General features: G+C 38.6%; 1 protein-coding gene across 1 annotated transcript in view; it reads right to left on the bottom strand.

The window, feature by feature from the left end:
• Positions 1–2,679: 2,679 nt before the first annotated feature.
• Positions 2,680–19,811, bottom strand: part of LOC104429166 (ankyrin repeat-containing protein At5g02620-like) — a 94,155-nt gene continuing 77,023 nt past the window's right edge. Inside the window, exon 3 of the mRNA XM_039310843.1 lies at positions 2,680–3,420. Coding sequence (XP_039166777.1) covers positions 2,680–3,420 — 741 coding nt within the window. The remainder of the gene's footprint in view (positions 3,421–19,811) is intronic.

Genomic DNA, 19,811 nt, shown 5'->3' on the forward strand with positions numbered 1-19,811 from the left:
AGTAAATGTATCATAAAAAACTAGTTCAAGAATTTTTGTGAGATGAAAATATAGTTTGGGATATATAGTTTGGGATATATATATTATGGAATATCAGTTTAGGGATTTTTAAAGATAATAACACTATTTTTATTGCCTCTTGTATGGCCAACCAAGACAGAACATATATATAAATATGAATGATTAACCATGTTGAATTACTGACAAAAAAAAAAAAAAAAACCATGTCGAATTTAATGCTGAGGATAACAAAATCGTGTTTGCCGAGTTTCCTCCTTTACAATCTTATGGTGTTGGAGTTGTATTTTCTATGATGTAGTCCCGTGATTACATTTTGTAGTGATTAATGATTTTCATATGATCATAGAGCATTCAACTTTGGAAAGTGGGACAATTTAAGGAAAATTGCATTTACATGAGAAAAATGGACATAACACAATGGATGAAAAAATATACAATGATATATGGTGTCATCATAGTGGTGTAATGTTGCCATAACGTGCTTTTGCCCTTACTTGATGCTACAATTTGCACCCCTTTTTACCATTAAACCAGTGAAAAAAAAGAGGAATGTATCTAACCAATGCATTTCTTGTGGACCAAGCTTTATATTGATGATTGGATTAGATTGAAGACCTTAGAAGAAGCTAGGAAAGCCAAATTCATCAACATCTCTATATTGGCGCCTAATTTTAGTCGACAATTTAAGTGTTGATTCTTGTAAAGATACCAAATCAAAATTAAAAAAATAGCAAGAAGAACCAAAAATGAAAAATAAAAATAAATAGGTAAACAAATAAGAAGCAAATCAATAAATTAAAAAAGAAAAAAAAGGTCTAATTTGGTCTTGATCTTCTATATGGCCCGCAAGAGGAGTTTTGTTCCATTCGCCAAACAGGTCAGCTTCAGCCTGGATCAGTTCGCACGGCCAATGTCCAAATTCGCTGATCACAAGAGAAAAAGAACAGAAAAATTGCCCTGGCAGAGAAGCTGCGTTCGAGAAGCTTGTGTATTCTTCACCCCGCCACCATTGGACGTCGCCTACCTCCTCCGGCCGTCGGACGGTGCTCGCCTCCTCCAGCCGTCGTTGATCCTCAGTCTCGGGAAGACACTGATCGGAGAGAGAACCATTTTTGAGGCACGCATGCACATATGAGAGAAAACACACAGGCAAGGACGATTGAAGAAGAGGGAAAAACTCGTCCTCCCTCAGCGCCCTTCTTTTGAATTTCCTTTTCTTCGGTCATCCTATCCGTTATCTGCCGGTAATTGCCATCGGTTTACCATCGCCGGCCATCAACTAACGTACGTACTGAAAGAGAACTAGAACAGAAGGCACCGGTTGAAATCGCTCGAGAGGTTTTGAGCGTCCAGAATTCACTCTCTCAGTAATTTCTTCGAATCCTTCCCTGCCTCTTCGTTGTCAATCGTGTTTTGGTCTTGAAGTCTTGAAGCAATTCGTCCCATACCATGCCTTGAACCCCCGACCTTGAGCTAGATTCTTATGTTAGACCCAACCACAAGGCCAACAGGCAGGCTGGTGTCTGAAAACTTCATTACCGGTGCTCATCCTGACCAGCGACGTTTTCCGGATCCGGCTCGACTAAATAACCCAAATGACCTTTAAGGCCCAGACCCCTAAAGTAGAAGTTTGACCCATATGCGAATCCGGCTCATAGGCCCAGCCCATGCCCCTTTGGCGAGGGCTGTACAAGGCCGCCCCTCGCCAAATCTGACTAGGGCCCTTGCCAGCGGCCATCGAATGAAAAAGAAAAAGAAAAGAAGAAAAAGAGAAGGAAAAGAAAAAGAAAAATTCAAAAGAATCCAAAAAAATATTTTAAAACTTAAAAAATATTCACGTTAGCATTTACCATGTCATGTAGGACGACCATTGTTCACGTCAGCAATTTTCGATTAAAATTGACCGAATTAGCTTAATTCGTACTAATGTGAAAATGTTTATGATTAAATTAGTTCATTAATATGTTTAAGTCTGAATTGATATCAACGCTATGGCTTTTTTTGGTACTTTTCTTGTTCACAATTTGTATCCATGAATGGTTACATTGTTTGAGATTGGCCGCTAATCCTCCCCATGCATTAGCAAGTGGTGCATATATTCCACACACGAACACCAAAGTCAAAACGAAATGATTGTATTTGCATGAGTGGGTGACTGATTTTTTTTAGGTTGATATGGTGATACATCTTTTGCCTCATGTACCTAATCATTTGATGTTGTTACTTACTCACTGAATTGACTTTGAAAGTTAATCTCAGAAAGATGACGTTCCCACTTCCAAGAAGGCCTATGAAGTTTTTGAAATAATCGGACAGGAAGGATCTTACATCGCCCACAACTCCTGCTCTTAACAGATGCTGAAAATGTTATGGCAGTTTCTGTGGTTTTGCGCTACTGCGCCAAGAAGAGAGATGCATAGAAGTAAGAAGGCAAAGTCCCAATTCAAGGGTAACTTCAACTATACGCTACCAAACAACTAAACATCACATTCTTCGACAAAACTCCGGAGGCGTGCAAACCTTCATCTTGAGCACGGCAATCTAGCGGGCGATCAACCCAACGATGGACGTTGACAGGTTTTACATTGGACAGCTGACATAAAAGTGCTCGAAATCGACGGCTGACAAAGTAAAAAAGAAAATTTCCTGTGCGCAAGGTCACCGGAATGTAGAACCGGCCCAACTCATTAGCTTTCCTCGCGACCAATCAAGCAATGGCATCCCACACTTAAACAAAAACCTTCGGATGTATCTTTTGGGAGAGCTACCTAGCACCCACGAATGAGCCTCGTGGTCCGGGTAATGATAAAGTAATGACACACTGAAGAGAACTCCCCACGCATAATAGGGAGCGATGCTTTCCCCGATTCTCTCGTTGGGTCTATGCAGTACAGTATTTAACCCGAAACCATAGGACATCATCATCCCCACTGTCGCAACTTCAATGCAACATCCCACGGTCGGGATGTGTCTCGGCTCTGGGCGATAGCTGAACATAGTACTTTCACAATGCAAGATTATTGCTATGATGGAACAAAGGAACGAACAAGTGTTACACATTACAAAGGCTTTGAAACTTGCCCTCTTAGCAAAAATCGCCATTCCTCGATCTGGTCCATCGTTGTTATAACCTCCAGGCATTGTGAAGGCCACGGCGAAGGTTACTGTGGCTATGAGGCCCGCCACTAGTAGTTGAACGTCCATAATGCCTTTCTTTGACAAATCAAAATTATCTTGGTTGGGAATATTACTTCTTGTGGTTATAGACACAGATGGTCGATCTAGAACAAATTGCTTGTCTAACCTCTTCTTACCGTATTCAATAAACCAGCCTTGAAAACCCGGGATTCCATGAGATCCTTTCAACAGGTGATGAACTTTATTAGCTTTATAGTCGACCTAAAAAAGTACAGAATATATCAATTAATGAGTAAAATTTTCCTGGCGAAATACTTCAAAACCCTCATTTTACACACTCAAAATCCATCTATAACATACAAAACTCCCAACAAGTCCAAAAAAAATACGACGAATTCATTCGAATCATCTCTATTGGATCAAAATAAATGATAGATAACAGCTGTTAATAGAGTTTCTTGGAGTAAATAATTACAGTTTCAAGTATGGTATCCCAGTCTTGATTTATTCTCTATTTTTCCTTTTGTTTTCCTTTTCTTTCTTTTGCCCATTTATGTTATCACCCAATTTTAAGGATCCCAACCCGAAATGTTTTGCATTGTTTTTGAGATGACTAAGACGGACAATTGCTGTTGAACTATTTGAAGACCCGCTTGTCGCACGAATCTGAAACTTATTGAAATATTTTGTTCTGATAATATAATACGATCAAACGACGTAATATTTACAAATGGATATGTGTATAACCAAACAACCAAATTAACTAATATTGAAATTACTTTACTAACTGGTTTTTCTTAAACTATACCTTGCTATTTGGGTTTTATCGCTTAATAATATTAATAAAGCAAAATATTCAAACTTAAAATTATTTTTTTATTATATGCATTTTTGGCTATTAATACGATATTTGTTTGTTTCATCATGTGATCGGATTGTAAGAGGGGCTTTAATATGTGGGAATGAGTTAGATGGTTAAAAAATATAAGCATTTTTTGGATCTATAAAGAATTCTATTTTTAAATACGACTTTTTAGCTACTGGCAAGGTAATTATTGAGTCAAATAAAATTTCTATATGACAATGCAAATTCCTGACTATGTTATAGACTACTAATAAAATTTTGAATGCAACTATTTAGCAGCAAATTTTTTTTTTTTTGCAATACTCATAAATATGGCTTAACCAATTTTTCATTTGTCTACAAATATTTTACATTTTACTTTGTCACTAGGTCGTTTTGTCCACATATCCAATTTGTAGATATATTGGTATTTTAAATAAAAGAAGAAGATATGACTATACATATTTACTTAATAATAAACAAAAACATTATGTACCAACTCATATATTGAAAGAACCATAAAGACTTCAAATAATGATTTTACGTTTATTGGCTTTTATATAAAATAAGATTTTAATTAGTAAGCAATGTTAATTGATGTTGATATTTTGTTGCAGGAAAATGATGGAGAAAACCTTTGTATTTTTGTGCAAGTAGTAATAGTTAGTTTGCTAACTAATACTAAGTGATGTGGGAGTGAACGAAGTTTTGTGATAATGTGGCTCAACCACAATGTTCAATTCTACCTAATTTTCTTATTTATTTATTATAAGATATGAAGTGCGAAATCGCTTCACTCCGAGCCCCTTGAGCCCTTATTTCATATGTGTGTCACACTCAATAAAGAGATTTATGCTACTATTTGCTACGAAAAATTGAAAATATTGTCAATATGCTTAAACACTTGAATAAGCAAAACAAAAGTTGATGCAAAAAGTCTTCAATTGGGTAGTTTGTTTGCACCTGCTTGGGCCACAGTTTCTAAACGATATTGAAGAAACTACTCTACGAGTGAACAAATCTGGCTCTATAATGTTCAAGCAAGCATACCTTATTATGGGCAGAACAAATGTCAAGAACAGTGAAATGATCCTTATTTTTAGCCAAATGGTCCACCCTCTTGTCTTGTGCAAGTATGTATATGATATTGTATTTTTTATGAAGTGCAGCCAAATGCAAAGCCGTGTTTCCATTGCTGTCTTGTTCGTTGATAAGATCCTCCATGTTTGGCATCCCTAGTATGTACTTGACTACATTCTCTCGTCCACCGATAACGGCTGCATGAAGAGCCGATTGCCCTTTGGTGTTTATCATGTCAAAAGCATCAGGACAGGATCTAATAAGCTCGACAATGACATTGACACAGCCTTGATATGCTGCAAGATGAAGAGCTGATTCTCCCGCTTTGTCTAAATCGTATGCCACAGAAATATCGTGTTGCAAGAGTAGTCAAACTGCTTCGACTTTGCCCAAGTAAGCGACGTAATGAAGAGGGGTCCACCCCAAATCATCTCCTTCTTTGATCGCTTCTGGCCTCTTCTCCATGATTTTCTCCCAACCTTTGCAAATAAAATAGGGAAATATCATGATTTGGTCTGTTTATAGCATCTAGACATAGATACTAAAGTTGCATTTCATCCTATTAAGTTTCCCCATTTTCTCTGTACTAGGAAGGACTACGTCATGGTAATCTGAAGTTTTTTCAGGTGATCTTGTGTAACACTTGTAGAACCTTACTACCTTCAATCTAGCATAATGCAGAAATTCGTAAAGTTTATCAATTGAAAAGTGAAATTGTTAGAAATTCATTAAACAGTTTGAGAAGAAGCTTCTCATATTTTCAGCAAGGCATCTGCGCTGACAAGGCTAGAATAAAAGACCAAATTTTTTACTTAATTGCCAATCATTTTATGGAAAATATCCTGCCCGACTCAATTTTATAGGAGAATTTAGATAATGAAAGAGGACTAGCACCTTCTATATTTTCAAAAGTAAAATCATTGCGGCCCTTTGCTTTCAAGTAGTCTTAATTTGCCCTCGAGCGCTAGGAAATTGGGCATGTATACCATGATCTTTTGGAAATGTATTGCAATGTGCCAGTCATCATTTGCAAACCAACAAAAAAAGAAAAAAGAAAAAGAAGAAGCGGTATAAGTCAGAAAAATGTAAAAGAACTAGATCTTGAAAAACGTGTAGAAAGAAATTAGCGGGTGAGAAAGACTATTACCCACACTGTTATCAAAATAGTGATTTTTCCGCATGGATGCATAATCTAAAATTGATATCATTTTTTCGGTCCGCATTCCAAGAGAAGACGAATGGGTTTAAACTTATTTAATAGTCAATGAATGAAACAATAAAGAGAACGCAATGAGATAACAACTCAGATCTTTTCAAAACATAAACCTCGTATATAACCTAATCAAGAGGCTTGTCCGTGTATGACCTTTCACCAAAACAAATGAAATGGTATATAAATAACTTTTGAATTTACTGTTATATTTATTGAAAGCTAGGATAGATGGCGGCCCTCACTGCTGACACCATCACTCTCGTCTAAGAGAAGCCCTTCCACAAGAGAGAACTTCCGTTAATTTTTTCTTTTAACTGGGCTTAGTATATCGTGATACTTACTGGTCAGTGAGAGAGATTCCAGCGTGTAGAGCTGTCAAACCCTTAGGACCCTTATGAGAGGATGACAACGAGAAAACACCCAAAATTAACTCAATGGTACAAGAAAGTCCTCGATCTGCTGCAAGATAAAGCGGGGACTCATCAGCTGTATTAGTAATATCACACAGTTGAGGATCTTCTCCAATCAACAACTCTACCACCAAATCATGGCCTCCTCTTATTGCACAATGCAGCACGGTATCCTTATGTAAATTCTGCTTCCGAAGTAGCTCTTTGGATGCGTCAGCTTGTCCGTTCTCAACGACCCAATGAAGTGATTTCGACAAATTAATGAACATTCGAACCACTCTGTAGCTTCCCACTTTAGCAGCGACATGTAAGAGAGTGTCTCCTTTATAGTTACTTTGCCAAAGAAGGGATGGTCCTGATGGACTTTGAAGAAGATGTTCAAGGAAATTTACCCGTTTGTATTGAGCCGCAAGATGAAGAATGTTGTTCTCCTTTGGTGTTGTTTGGTGGAAAAGGTCCTCTCCGTTTCCCGAAATTATTGTGATCAGGGAATCAAAGTCTCCTGATTTTGCAGCCTCATACACTTTAGGATGCATTCTTGCTCTTTGTTTATTGTTTACATGACATAAAGCAGTTGCACGAGAACTTATCGATATAAGCAATGAGTTTAAGCCGAAGGAACTTCTTTGAGCTCTATAAGAGGAATTGACTAAAGGAAGAAGATTGGGGAGGAAATGCTTTTAAGCTTCTCAAGAGCATCCAAAACCGGCCGGCCACCCAGGTTTTATCCTGGCACCATCATTTCCCTGAATCATGCCCACGGATTGGTTACCTGGGGAAGGCTTCACGGGGATCAGGCGTGCTGGCTGTTTTTCCCTTAAAGGGAATTGTGGCCGGTCCAGCAATGGGGTTAAGTATCTTTTTCAAGGCCTTAACCCTGCCTTTATGGAAGACAGACACGCAGGGACTCCCACCCCAGGGCGGGTCCCTCTGCCTGTTTCTTCCTTAAGCAGTTTAAAGACCTGCTCAGGTCTTAGGGGACTACTATATGTGTATCTATAAAATGTGAATATATCAGGCTTGTTGTTGTGAAATTTTTGTTCCCTCGAGAGCAAATTTATAGTACCGAAGTAGTGGAATCAAGACAAGTTTGAAAAACAGGAAAAAATCGACGTCCAGGTAGACATGTGGTCTTCTTTGGGTAAGTAGCAAAGATAACCTCCTTCGTTAATCTTCAGCCAAGTGAATATTCTAAGAAAAATGCTTAGCTAACAGTAGCTTGGAAAACGGACGGTGAATCCTTGGCCACGCAATTTGGATGAGAGAGAGGAAGATTTGTGTCTTGTTTGGAAACTTCCTAGTGCTTGTGTTTTAGAAAGGAAATTTTTGTGGACATTCTTTGACTATCACACCGTGAGACGATGATGAACCTTCAAGGATGGTGTCATCGAGATAGGAAAATCCTAACGAATCCACATTTAATGGTTAGGATTTATCCAATTACTTGACTTGATCAATATTGTCATCCAAAGATAGATAATTGATGTACAATGTCACTCTCTCTACAGTTCCCAAGACAGGAGTAGACAAAAGTGAAATTAAAGTTCAAGTGCAAGAAATGTCTTTGAGCTTATCAAGATGACTTGACTAATAGATGGATGTTAGAAAGGAAATTTCTTTGAACTTTTCAATAAAACTTTCTTGAACTTTCAACCAGACTAAAGGAAAGATATTATTGGGGAGGACATTTCTTGAAACATTTCAAAGGAATTGACTAAAAAGAGGTTATTGAGAATAAATTTCTTTGAATTTTTCAACAGGACAGAATTAAAAGGAGGATGTTGGGGAGCAAATTCAATTGAGTTTCTCAAAGGAATCAAAAAAGAGACTGTCATGTGCATATGAATGATCTATCGATGGTTTAGATAAAATATGAAATTATGAGGTTTAAGAATAGTTTCTGCAAAACCAAATTTGTCACACCCCGAACCTCGAGCACGCCAACATCCCACCATGGTCATGCAAATGCGACATTCTCAGGTAGTGTCGCCGACCCCATTCATTTATTATTGCGCAAGTGGAGTGTAATATATAAACCCCTGACAATGAAATACGGGATAGAAAAGCAGGAAGCAAAAACCACAACATAACACTTTCATAATTCAACAAAATTACAAACAGAGGTCTACGGCCAAAGTCTACAAAAGACCGGCTCTAAAAAAAGGAACTGTCCTATGACCTACAAGTCGGACACGTTCTCCAATCTTTATGACTTCACCTCTGCGACTCCTCATAGCCAACCAAAGCTATCTGGTCGCTCCGTCCACCAGGGACTTGAAATTTTAATCCCACAACCGAGATGAGACATCGTCTCAGCAAGTTCAACCCCCTAAACCCCTATTAGAAAGAAAATACGACCCGGGTGGCCTAGCCACATCACACAGAAGACTTACCTCGCATTAGCCTTCATCTGCAGGTTAGCACAATTTATATAATTCAACCACGTGCAATTATGATAACCAAACAACCATGGCACAATCACATTATCAGAACAATTCAACCACTTGGATCGTCTCAGCGATCAATCGACTCGGCCGATTTCATGTCATTCTAGCAAATCAATCACTACACACAATCACGGCCTTATAGGAAGGTTTAACAACTAGTGGCAATCACGGCCCCACTCGGCAAAATTAGAATTAGTGGCATCACGGCCTCACTCGGCACAACTTTTAAAAGGTGGTAGATCCCGGCCCGATGGGCACGACCTCTAATAGGTGGTAATTCACGGCCTGGTTGGGCGCGACCTTTATTAGGTGGCAATCCACGGCCCCACCGGGCGCGACCTTTATCAGGTGACAATTCACGGCCCCACTGGGCACAACCTTTAATAGGTGGTCAATCACGGCCCCACTGGGCACGACCTTTAATAGGTGGTCAATCACGGTCGTTCTTCCATCAAATTTTGACACTTGGGATTTTATGAAAAGAATCCCTATTTATCGCAATCACACTCAATTTGCCACAACCAATCATCAATTTCAATTCTAAATGCCTGATGGCGATCGGCACGAAATTTTGAGCAACCGGGGTCAAAAATAAATTTTCCCTTTTTTTTAATAAATAATAATATTTTAATAATTTCGGATTATAATATAATATTATAATTTCCAGAATTTCGAAGCAATTAAAAAATTCAAAATTAAAATCCTATTATGTCCCATCTGTTGGAGAAATCCTCTTGAAGTGTTTTGAAGTTGACAAAACGTTTCCATCAGTCTAGTCTAAAGGCTTGTAGACTCTGCTATTTAAAGTCTGAAGACCTCCGGACAGCCAGACTCAAGACTCAAAGTCTATCCTCTTTGACAGTTTCTAATCCGTTGAAGAAAGGCTATCTAGAACTGGATGTTTCATTAAGGATGTGACCTTATCGACTGGAGAATATCTCTCGGCTGGATATGACATGGCGGAATCCTTTATTTGATCATAATTGATTCGAAGATTAAGGATCCGATGATTGGCAAAGTATACTTGGAAGGTTCTACTTATGGAAACCGAGATCCTGATTGTATGGGCGAGCAAGATTGATGGGCTATCGACATATTCCTTTAATAGCTCGAATGATATTCCTAACTGATTCCGTCCAACGAGTAGATTGGAGGAATTCCTTTGGTAAGTGCCAATGGGTATGATGACATGAAGGAGTATATAAGGAAGACGTTCCAGTTGTTCTAGTGGGTGCACGATAGAAGAATTCCAAAGTCTGAAGCTCCTTGTTCTTAGACAATTAATTTGTTGAGCGAAATCTTGTAAACAAAAGAGAGTCTATATTTGTGAGAAACCTTGAGGAAGTGTGGTAGAACATCTACACTGTGGAATCTGTTGGAGAAATCTTCTTGAAGTGTTTTGAAGCTGACAAAACGTTTCCATCAGTCTAGTCTGAAGGTTTGCAGACTCTGATATTTAAAGTCTGAAGACCTCCGGATAGCCAGACTCAAGACTCAAAGTCTACCTCATTGATAGTCTCTAATCCGTTGAAGAAAGGTTATCCAGAACTGGATGTTTCGTTAAGGATTCAACCTTATCAACTGGAGAAGATCTCGTGGCTGGAAAAGACGTAATGAATCCTTTGATTGATCGAGATTGATTCGATGATTGAAGATTCGATGATTGCCTAAATATTCTTGGAAGGTTCTTCTTATGGAAACCGATATCTTGATTGTATGGGCGAACAGGATTGATGGGCTATCGACACGTTCCTTTAATAGCTCGAACAATCTTCCTAATTGATTCCGTCCAACGGGTAGATTGGAGGAATTTCTTTGGTAAGTGCCAACGGGTATGATGGCATAAAGGAGTATATAAGAAAGACGTTCTTAGTTGTTCGGGGTGTGCGCGATAGAAGAATTCCAAAGTCTGAAGCTCCTTGTTGTTTAGACAATCACTTTGAGCGAATACTTGTATACAAAAGAGAGTCTATATTTGTGAGAAACCTTGAGGAGGTGTGGTAGGACATCTACACTGTGGAATCAAGGCAAAGCTGTGCTGTAACTTCTCTTTTAATCATAGTGAAATCTAGCCGGTGGGCTGTCGTTGCGGAAGAGTGGACGTAGGCTTGGAATAAGCCGAACCACTATAAATCCTGTGTTAAATTCTCTTTTCCTTACTCTCTTTACCTTGATCGTATTTCATTTTGTTAATCAAGAGAGAATTTCTTTTCTATCGTTTGCCAAGAATCGCTTCCGTATCTCGATAAATTGTTTGTGCAGCTATTCACCCCCCTCTAGGTGCTTATACTAGCTATCTCAATTGGTATCGAGCACATGTACTCACTTTGTTTGAAGTATTTTACTTCGAGTTAAAGATCCATGGCTAGTATGTTGGCTCCGGGGCTGGTAGAAGGGCAAAGCAACACCGAGACCACCTTATTTTGATGGAAAGGACTACAACATATGGAAAAACAAGATGAATGCGTTCTTAAGATCAAAGGATCCTCTGGAATGGGACATTGTAGAAAAAGGAATCGTTCCCAAAGCTGTTCCTGTCTCAGAAAGAGGAAAAGACACTGTTGAGTCTAGCAAAATGACTCAGGAAGAGATAATCAAGAGACAAGCTCTTGATGCAAAAACAATTTATTCTTTATATTGTGCTTTATCACCTACGAATATAACAGAATATCTTCTTGTGATACAGCCAAAGAAGTGCAGGATAGATTACACATTACCTACGAAGGAACCGATCGAGTGAAAGAGACAGAATCAACATTCTTCTCGGTCAATACGAAGCCTTGAGAATGAAACCAGGAGAATCTATAAGCGACATGTTTAGTCGTTTCTGAGATATCGTGAATGGTCTTGAAAATCAAGGTCAACCAATTTCTGATCCCATGAAAGTAAACAAGTTCTGCGTGGACTCTCCAAGGATTGGAATCACATAAAGACCTCAATCGAGAGACCCAAAGAATCATGCCACTGTAAATCGATGAGTTGGTTGGGACTCTTCAATCTTATGAAGTGGAACGAATCAATGAAGACGAAGACCCTAAAGGTAAGAAATCTATTGCATTAAAATCTAATGATGATTCTGATGTAACAGATTCCGAAGACGACTTGGATGATGAAGAACTTGCTCTCATGATAAGAAGATTCGAAAGCTAAACGAAAAGGAAGAAGATTCAATTCAAGGAAACAAAGTCTTCGAAGCAACAGACCAAGTCATTTGAAGATGATGAATCAAACAAAGATGCAATCTGCTTTGAATGCAAGAAAAGGGACACATCGGACCCAACTGTCCTCTTACGAAAAGAAGAGAGGAAAAACTGAAAAATATCGAAAAGCTCTCAAAGCTGAAACACAGGTGATACGGAGTGTGAAGATAGTGATGATGATTATGCCAACATATGTCTAATGGCACAATCGGATTCGAAGCAAACTCGAGACTGATTTAGATTCGAAAGTGAATTCGAGGTAAGTAACTTCAAAATCCCTATTAAAGTTTCAAAATACATTGATGAATTATGTTTTAGTCTTAAAACTTCTCTTAAAAGAATTTCCGAACTCAAAAAGGAAAATTCTGCTTTGAAACAACATGAGAATACTTTGGAGGAAAAAGTGAAATGCTTAGACCAACGTTTCTTCTCTCAAAGAAAGTGAAAATAATCTTTTAAAAGAAAATGCATTCTTAAAAAGGGATATTTCAAATATTTCCAAAAGATTTTCTCTAGGTTCTGAAAAACTGGAGAAAATACTTTCTGTTTAAAGACCTTATTTCAATAAATCTGGTTTAGGAATGACTGCTAAAACCATTCCTTTAATTGATTTTCCTAAAGTAAAGGAAAGGATCAAGCAAAGACCAACAAGAGATGCCTACAAAAATCATTTTGAAAGGAACTTTGTAAAACCAGTAGGTCGCAATGCTCTTAGATGCTCAAAATGCAATAGTACAGATCATTTTGAGAAATAATGTCCTATGGTTTGGAGACCTGTCAATAAAGTCTGGACAAAAACCATATATCAGACTAGCTCAAAAGGACCCAAGAAAATATGGGTACCAAAGAAAGTTTGAGTTTCTTTTTGAATGCAGGTCAATATCAAGAAAAAAGTAAAATAGTATCTCGGATAGTGGATGCTCAAGACACATGACAGGGGATTCAAATTACTTCATAAAGCTAGCTCAAATGAATGGTGGAAAAGTCTCATTTGGAGGAAACATCAAAGGAAAAATAATAGGATTTGGAACTGTAAAGATTGGGAACCTCACAATAAGCAATGTTTCTTTAGTTGAAGGGCTCAATTACAATGCTTCGCACGCCGATCAGCTTTGTGATGCCGGTTTTAGAATCAACTTTCAAGAGGGTATTTGTTCAGGAACCAGTAAAGACTCTACTCAGTCATTCATGGGTCGAAGACATGGAAATATCTACCTCTTGGATGTGAAACAAGATGAATCGCAATGTCTAATCTCAATCCAAGACGAAGCAAATTTATGGCACAAAAAGCTTGGGCATATTAACATGAAGCAGATAGCCAAAATCTCAGCAAAGAAACTTGTTCGTGGTCTACCCAATTTATCACACCAAAAGTCTGATCTATGTACACCATGTATATTGGGAAAACAGGTAAGAAATTCCTTTAAACCAATAAATCAAGTCTCCACTAACCGTGTATTGCAGCTCTTGCATATGGATCTCTTTGGACCAACAAGAACGCAGAGCATTAGAGGTAAGAAATATTGCCTAGTAATTGTGGATGACTACTCACGATTTACTTGGGTATATTTCTTGACAAGTAAGTCTGAAACTTTCTCTCACTTTGAAAAATTTGTAAGAAGGTTCAAAATGAAAAAGAGTATGTCATTTCAAGTATAAAAACAGACCATGGAGGAGAATTTGAAAATCAAGACTTTGCAAAATTTTGTGATGAATCTGGTTTTCAACATTTATTCTCCTCCCTATATACTCCAGAGCAAAACGGAGTCGTGGAAAGAAAGAATAGATCTCTTCAAGAAATGGCTAGAACTCTTTTAATTGAAAGTAATATCTCTTTACGTATTTGGGCTGAAGCAGTTTCAACATCATGTTATATTATCAATAGAGTCTTTCTAAGGCCTATTCTAGAAAAAAAACCCCTTATTAAAGAAAAGAAGCCAATTGTTTCGTATTTTCATGTATTCGGATGCAAATGTTTCATATTGAAAAATGCAAATGATCGAGTTGGTAAGTTTGAAGAAAAGTCAGATGAAGGCATCTTCCTTGGATATTCAACCACAAGCAAAGCGTACAGAGTCTACAACAAGAAGACTCAAACTGTGGAAGAATCAATGAATGTCAAATTCCAAGATTCTACACAAAGTAAATTCATTCGAGACTCATCTCGAAGAAACCGAATCACTCCGAGACTCTACAAAGTCTAAATCTCAAGAAGCGTTCGGACTTTGAAGGATCGCAACAAGTGATTTGTTGAAGATTCAAGTGAAGGAAGTGATCATCAATCTGAAAAATTAATCAGCAACTGGAAACATAAGTCCAGTCATCCCAAAGATCTTATTATTGGAGACATCTATGAAGGAATTCGCATAAGATCCAAAAGGCGAGAAGAGTCTAGTGCTGTGGCTCTTATTTCTGAAATAGAACCCAAGAGCGTAGAAGAAGCTTTATCCGATGAAAGTTGGATTGAAGCTATGCAAGAAGAACTCAGACAATTCAAAATTAATGATGTCTGGGAATTAACTCCAAAACCGAAAGGTAAATCAGTTGTTGGAGCTAAATGGGTTTTCAGAAACAAGATGGACGAGAAAGGTAAAGTCGTAAGAAACAAAGCAAGACTCGTGGCCAAGGGATACACACAAGAAGAAGGGATTGACTATGACGAGACTTATGCACCGGTAGCAAGGTTAGAAGCAATTCGTTTATTACTTGCATTTGCTTGTCATAAAAATTTCAGGTTATTTCAAATGGACGTCAAAAGTGCTTTCCTAAATGGATTCATCCATGAGGAAGTCTATGTGGAACAACCACCAGGGTTTGAAGACCCAAGGAAACCAGACTCAGTATACAGACTCAAAAAGGCCTTATATGGCTTAAAGCAAGCACCTCGAGCATGATTTCAATCAGATCCAAAAGAATCTCATTTGAATGCTGCGAAGCGTATTATTAAATATGTTTCATCAACTTCAAGCATCGGTTTTTGGTATCCTAAGAAGGAAGATCTTAATCTTATGGGATATTCAGACGTAGATCTGGCCGGTTGCAGAGTTGATAGAAAAAGCACTTCGGGAACTTGCCAATTGCTTGGAAGCAAGACGGTGTCTTGGTTTTCAAGGAAACAAAGCACGTGGCTCTTTCAACAACGAAAGCGAGTACGTAGCTCTTGGAAGTTGCTGTTCGCAAATTCTATGGATAAAACAACAGCTAAGAGACTTTGGAATTGAAGACTCATGCACGGAGATTAATTGCGACAACACCAGCGCTATCAATCTCACCAAAAATCCAATTCTCCACTCAAGAGCAAAGCATATACAGATTCGACATCACTTTATTAGAGACCATGTTCAAAATGGAGATGTTTCAATTCAATTTGTTGACTCAAAGAACCAACCCACGGATATATTCACAAAGCCTTTGGAGAAAAATCAATTTGAATCTATCTTTCCCGAGACTCAACATTTTGAGGTATGAGGAAATCGAAGTCTAAAGACTTTCGAGACTTAGACATACGGGACTTTATCTCGTAAGATAGTCTTGGTACGACCGTCGACCCGTAAGTCTTTCTCTCTCTAATCTTATCTTGAAAAGGTACGATCGTCAGACTATGTTTAAATGGTTGCTATATTTAATCGACGTAATTATTGCATCATTTCATTTTTAAAAAGAAAGTATTTTTGAAATGGCTATTTTTGTGGAAAAAGACAGTTATTTTGAAAAGGCATCTTTTATTTCCTTTGTGACGGTTCATTTATCTTTCTTTAACCGATCGTGCAATGTCGATTCCTCTTCACTTTACTCTCAAAAACCCTAGAAAGCATCGATCCTCCATTCCCGTTTGTCTTCTTTATTTAATCTCCAAAAAGTTGTAATCTTTCTTGAGAAAGTCAAGCAAGGAATCTTCCAAAAACTGAGAAAAATGTCATCTTCAAGAAAATCTTCGAGAATCGCAAGCAGGGGACCACGGCGAATGAGTGAGGGGCCTACGCACTTCGATCTTACTGAAGAAGAAGTGTCTCGAGAACAGCAACCTAGCCCACAACATTCTCGGCAACGTCATTCTCCTCCATCTAGTCCTCAAGGCCTTGATCATCAACAACGAAGAAATCATCGAGGATGCGGACCACGTAAGAGTTCAAAAGCCCGCTTTTATTTACAAGCTATATCGTGCCTTAAAAGGAATTCGTACTCCTTTGAACTATGTTGATGATTTTCTTAAAGACAAAGGATATAAGAACAGTATATCTTTCTGCGAAAAATGGAAAGTTTGGGAATTGCTCGTAAAGGGGTGGTGAGGAAACCCTTGCGAATATCCCAAGTGATCCTCGTGACTGGGGGCCGAATGCTGTAGATGGGAATGATGATGACAAATTGTACAGCCAATTTCAACCGAAAATGGGTATTGCGGTTGAAAATCAAGGAAAAAGGGGAGATTTGTTCAGATCGAAGGAACAAAAGGATCGTACTCGAAATTGCTGAAGTGTGGGGTAATAAACCCTAGGAGTGTGGATTTTGATTTTTTGGATCTTTGTGAATGTGAACTTGAGAGAAAAGTTCAGTTATCTTCAACTTGAAAAGTTACGCTCGACACTACTGAGGCCTATCTTTGGATTAACTTGCATATTTCTATTCAAATCTTAGCTTTTTGGATGCGAATAGATTCTCTTTCAGCGTTAAAGACCAAGACTATGTTGTGGATATGAATATGCTGGCAGATGTGTTAGAAGTTGAAAGAGGAAGATATCAACCAATCAAAGTTTCCATTGCTCGGGCCACACTGGAACTGGTGCAGGATAGGAGAACAGAGGAGAAGATCACCTACTTAAGGATGAGTGCATTCAACATCTTGCTTCACAAGATTATGATCAATTGCCTCCGACCGAAATCAACTTCCAAGACGGATGTTTCAAGTTCGAGAGGCCAAGCGATGTATGCTATCCTCTCAGGAAAAAGTTTTCTCTCCCTCACACCGTTATGTTTCACATGTATAGAGCAATGATGAAGGACGAGGTCAACTCCCTTATCCAAGCCTTGTTACGAAGTTATTCGAGACATCTGAATATTCAGCCTCCGCAAATCTTTTATGTTCGACCATGCGATCATATGGTGGTAGGACTGAAAATGGTGACCAAAATGCGTCTGAAGGAACTGAGAAAGGAGTTGGAAAAATTCAAGGAGAAGACTCCTACCAAAACTCATCAAATCTCTTCTGCAGCAAAAAGAAAAGGAAAAGAGCCCATGGTTGCTCCATCCAAGAGAAGAAGAGCTCTCCTCGTTGAGGATGAAGATGATGAGGAAGATATCACCATCTCTGCAATGGCTTTGAAAAATTTAAGTCGTCCTGTTCCACAGAAAGAATTGGAACAAATGATGAAGGATGCAGAGGAGAAGGAAGAAGAAAGAGAAGCTGAAAAAGAAGCAGAGGAGAAAAGACATGAAGAAGAAAGAAAAGAAGAAGGAGAACTCCGAGAAACTCTCTTCTCCACCCGTAGGCATGGAAACGGGGAGATCAAGAGAAAGGAGGGAAGTCTTCATATCCCGATGCAAGTGAAGGAGTCGGTCGCTCACTGCCGGACCCGGAGGATGTTTATACCTCTCAATTTCCGAAGAAGGTCATGAAGTTTCGTCGTGAAACATGCGAGATTATGTTGATCTACCATCGTCTGCATTTACTCCATCAGATCGGGCCAAAGCAAGTACTCAGACTGATAATGCAGCAGATTTTCGCAGAATCATGGATATTCTCTTGGAAATGAAAGGTCAAATTTATGCCTTGGGACGCGAGGTTCAAAACTTGCAGAATGCGGGTCAAGTTTCTTCATGCTCATTGAATGATAAAATCCAAGCCCTCTCTGTTCGGATTCAGGCCAATGCCAAGGGTGAGGAGATTGCACATCTGAAGGAAGACTTGAAAAGGCTGGAAGGCATCGTTCAGTCTATGGGAGATTTCCAGCTTGTCCGCGTTCCCAAGCAATCTTGACTTCATTCTATTTTCATCTCAACCTTTTTAATGCTGACAAAAAGGGGGACATATGCAAGATTTGTTCAAACTTTTAATCATGTGGTTTGTTTGTTTGAACTCTGTTTGACTTTGTTTTGTAACTGGATGAGAACTGAACTAGATTGGACTTGACTGCTTCTATTAACTACTATTGATATCTTATGGATGGCTCTATCGTATACTAGACTAACCTATTTTCTGTGGTTGCAGATTCTAGTGTTATTCATTTAGCCATTTAAGATATGCATATGTGTTTGAGAAATGTTTTGCGGGTCAAAGTTGTCCAAATCTGCGGGAAAGTTTTGTCACCATCAAAAAGGGAGATTGTTGGAGAAATCTTCTTGAAGTGTTTTGAAGGCGACAAAACGTTTCCATCGATCTAGTCGAAGGTTTGCGGACTCGATATTTAAAGTCGAAGACCTTAGGACAGCCAGACTCAAGACTCAAAGTCTATCCTCATTGATAGTCTCTAATCCGTTAAAGAAAGGTTATCCAGAACTGGATGTTTCGTTAAGGATTCAACCTTATCAACTAGAGAAGATCTCGTGGCTGGAAAAGACGTAACGGAATCCTTTGATTGATCGAGATTGATTTGATGATTGAAGATTCGATGATTGCCTAAATATTCTTGGAAGGTTCTTCTTATGGAAACCGAGATCCTGATTGTATGGGCGAATAGGATTGATGGGCTATCGACACGTTCCTTTAATAGCTCGAACAATCTTCCTAATTGATTCCGTCCAACGGGTAGATTGGAGGAATTTCTTTGGTAAGTGCCAATGGGTATGATGGCATAAAGAAGTATATAAGGAAGACGTTCTTAGTTGTTCGGGGTGTGCGCGATAGAAGAATTCCAAAGTCTGAAGCTCCTTGTTGTTTAGACAATCACTTTGAGCGAATACTTGTATACAAAAGAGAGTCTATATTTGTGAGAAACCTTGAGGAGGTGTGGTAGAACATCTACACTGTGGAATCAAGGCAAAGCTGTGCTGTAACTTCTCTTTTAATCATAGTGAAATCTAGCCGGTGGGTTGTCGCTGCGGAAGAGTGGACGTAGGCTTGGAATAAGCCGAACCACTATAAATCCTGTGTTAAATTCTCTTTCCCTTACTCTCTTTACCTTGATCGTATTTCATTTTATTAATCAAGAGAGAATTTCTTTTCTATCATTTGCCAAGAATCGCTTCCGTATCTCGATAAATTGTTTGTGCAACTATTCACCCCCTTCTAGGTGCTTATACTAGCTATCTCAGAATCAAGGAAAAGCTGTGCTGAACTTCTCTTTTGTTCATAGTAAAATCCAGCCGGTGGGCTGTCAGTGCGGAAGAGTGGACGGAGGCTTGGAATAAGCCGAACCACTATAAACCTTGTGTTCAATTTTCTCTTCCCTACTCTTTACTTTACTTTGATCGTATTTTATTAATCAAGAGAGAACTTCCTTTCTATCGTTTGCCTAGAATCAC

Source organism: Eucalyptus grandis, chromosome 4 (genome assembly GCF_016545825.1).
Source record: "Eucalyptus grandis isolate ANBG69807.140 chromosome 4, ASM1654582v1, whole genome shotgun sequence".
Lineage (NCBI taxonomy): Eukaryota > Viridiplantae > Streptophyta > Magnoliopsida > Myrtales > Myrtaceae > Eucalyptus > Eucalyptus grandis.